General features: G+C 52.7%; 1 protein-coding gene across 1 annotated transcript; it reads right to left on the minus strand.

Moving 5' to 3' along the window:
- Nucleotides 1-2,083: 2,083 nt before the first annotated feature.
- On the minus strand, nucleotides 2,084-3,033 carry LOC123042457 (uncharacterized). Its single transcript, XM_044464905.1, has one exon. The coding sequence runs from the start codon at nucleotides 2,995-2,997 to the stop codon at nucleotides 2,377-2,379; it is 621 nt and encodes a 206-aa protein (XP_044320840.1). The 5' UTR covers nucleotides 2,998-3,033; the 3' UTR covers nucleotides 2,084-2,376.
- Nucleotides 3,034-3,298: the final 265 nt, after the last annotated feature.

The following is a 3,298-nucleotide window of genomic DNA, read 5'->3' on the forward strand; positions in this document are numbered from 1 at the left end:
ATGCTCCTGCTTGCAACTACACTACCAATGGGCATGAATACATAAACGGTACTATCTTGCAGATGGTATATACCCTCCTTGGTGCACATTTTTCAAGAGCATCAAAGAACCCAAAACTAAAAAACAATGTGAATTCGCAAGGATGCAAGAGGCAGCCTGAAAAGACATTGAAAGAGCATTCGGGGTTTTGCAATCTAGGTTTGCCATAGTTCGTGGTCCTTCTCGTTTTTGGGACAAGCGGACCTTGAAGAACATCATGACATGTTGTGTTATCCTTCACAATATATTCTCAAATATGAGAGAGGCGTGAACTCGGAGTTCTTCTACGACAATGTGGGTAGCCGTGTCAAACCAGTTAGAGATCCTAACCGCATTAGAGCTTTTCTTCAAACATACAAGGAGATTGAAAATGCAAACAGCCACTTTCAGCTTCAGGAGGATCTCATTGAGCACCATTGGCAAAGGGCTGGACAGTAACAAACTAATTTTTCCATTCATTTATATTTGTATTCGGGACAGATTTTATATTGCATTATTTGTATTTGTATTCGGTGATTTGAATAATTATTTGTAATGTGGATGATTGTTGTATTGTGTTGGTATTGATAATTATTGTGAGATATTGATATTTTGCGGACCGGCGGGATGCGGGATGCAGCGGTGTAAGAGTAGACCCTGCAAAGCCGACCCTTAAAAAGGTATATTCCGCGAATATCCTTTTATACAGGTCTGTTTGGGGGGTCTGCCTCTGCGGTCGTCCGCGCCGGCCTGCAAAGCCGTTTTTCCGCGAACTGCAAACGCGTTGTGCGGGCCGGCGAGATGCGGGGTCTGCTAGAGTGGCTCTTAGAGCATCTCTAGCAGACCCCTTAAAAGTGGTCAAACCCGTAAAAATCCGCGTTTTAGTTCCGCGGTGTCAAAAAACGTCTCGAATAGAGCCCGTAAAAGTGGTCAAACCCGTAAAAAATTTGCAGGCCCCTGTGAATTCATCCCATGACCCTTTTATTTACAGATTTGGAGGCAAAATATAAGAGGGACTGGAAACCGGTTAACGCTACGCGTCAAGGAAATTCCGCCGTGCGCACACGGGCTCCGGTGACCTTTCGCCACGGAACTCGCCGGAATCTCACCGTTTACAGCCGTTGCGGCGTCGGCCTGCGGAGTAGATCGCAGGAGTAGCGGCTGGAGACTCGAGCAGCTACGCCGACCAAGTGATCGATCCGGCCAAGGACGAGAGCTAGCAAGCCTGGATCCACCCGGCCACGAACGAGCTAGCTAGCTAGCTCCCGGATCCATCCCGCCACGGTCGAGCTAGCTAGCTCCCGGATCCATCCAGCAACGGAAGAGCTGGATTCGATCGATTCGGCGACTACGGCGGATGACGGAAGCTGATTATGAACACGGGCGAGAGGAAGAATAAGACGTGAGGAAGAATATACGCGAATATTCGGTTTTACGGTCCGAGTTTAAGAACTCTGTTCGGACGCAGCTTAAATTGAACCTTAAAATATGTTTTCCGCAAACTGAAAATCGCATTTTCAATTTCGCGGTTTAAGGTGTCTGCTAGAGATGCTCTAACTCGTCCCTCCGACCTGCTATCCGACACATATGTGCCATCTGGGACAAAAAGAAGTTACACTGCCATAGTGCTGGTATTGTCTATCTTAATGGATATGAATTGGCGTACGGTTGCTAGGTTGGATTGTCTTTACAAAAGTTCCCTCCGCAGTTATCTCGTACAAGTACAACAGTGGTGGTTTATACTGAGCAAATTACCAGATTAGGTTGCAGAGTGCTCCTCCCCCAACCCAGGCAGAACACTGAACTGAAACACTTGCAAAGTTCCAAGGCCATGGAATTGAAAATTTCCAACTGATGTAAAATTGCAATATACATGGTGCCAGCAAAATCCCGACCCGTTGCCTTTTGAGCAGAAAGGTAGAGCATTCGTCCTGACCGATGCAACCATACGATCGAGCCAACTACGGCTATGAACCACTACTACAACAGAGCCAGTGAGCTACTCCCAACTTGTGGTTCCACGATTTCGGACAGAGAACACTACCAAGAATGCTGACTAAAACAGTGAAAAAAGAACATCAGGTTTGAAACAGAGTGCAAGGAAATGTCGCCACAAGCCACGGAAGGAAGAACTGAGGGTTGCCATAAGATGATGAGAATCACAGAGCGCGCAAGCAGAGGTCGCCATGCTAACATTACAGTGCATGCTTACACAGATCTGCCACCGCATTTATTCAGAGGACGCTTACGGCAACGTCCTGGCGGCGAGCGCACGTACAAGGCAGCAGCCACAAACAATGGCTGGTACGTACTACGTACACCATGCATGAACAATCGCTTGGTCATTCCCGGCATGGATCAGTTGGGGTTGAGGTCCTGGAACAGGCATTCCCACTGGACCGTCTCGCCGCCGCTCTCGGCGTCCCTCATGGCGTGCACCGTCGCGGCGCCCCTGCACCCGCCGGCCGGGCGCGTGGCCCTCGCGGCGGACGAGCGCGCGCACGTCGTACCTGGCGCCTTGGGCATGGACCTGGTCCGCTTCGGCGCCTTGCAGTGCCCGAAGCTCGAGCGGCCCACGTCGACGTGGCTGTCAGGCTGCTGCTGCTGGCTCGGGACCAGCACGAGTGCCGTGGACGACGACGACTCCTCCCCGCGGAGGCGGACGAGCGCGCGCACGTACCTGGCGACGCGGCCGACGGCGGCCACAAGGCCCGAGAGCGGCGCCGCGGAGGAGGACGTACGGCGGCGGCCCCGCTCTCCGGGGCCGGGGCCAGGGCGCGCGAGCTTGAGGATCTCGAGGCGGTGCTTGGCGACGTCGATGCCCATGCTGCGGAGGAAGTCGTGGTCGAAGTAGGCGGCGTCGGCGGCATCCAGCTCGTTGCGCGCCAGCACCAGCGCGTACTCGTGCACCAGCGCCGGGTCCAGCCGCGCCGACGACAGCCACGCGTGCCACTCCATGGCGCCGCTCATCGCGCTCATCGAGCCGGTCTTCGCTTTGTTGGTGACTCGGTCGTGAGGTTTATAGTGGCGGCACGGCGATCTCGACCGTCCGTTCCTCTAGCCCGGTTGTGCTACGGCGTGTAGGCGTGGCACAGTTGGGAGCGCTCGTGACACTTGTCACGTACTACTCGCTTTTCAACACACATGGTGATACAGTAGTGGTCACCAGTGGTGAGTGTGTAATAATAAGGACGGTTGAAGCAAGCACAGCTTCAAATTATGAGTAAAATTCAATCGCAGTCCCTAGAACGGTCTTTTTTATTCACGCCCATATACTTCC

This window comes from Triticum aestivum, chromosome 2B (assembly GCF_018294505.1).
Source record: "Triticum aestivum cultivar Chinese Spring chromosome 2B, IWGSC CS RefSeq v2.1, whole genome shotgun sequence".
Classification (NCBI taxonomy): Eukaryota; Viridiplantae; Streptophyta; class Magnoliopsida; order Poales; family Poaceae; genus Triticum; species Triticum aestivum.

What these genes read in the sequence shown, in the direction of transcription:
- LOC123042457 (XM_044464905.1), bottom strand. Translation starts at nt 2,997, where the DNA reads ATGAGCGCGATGAGCGGCGCCATGGAGTGGCACGCGTGGCTGTCGTCG.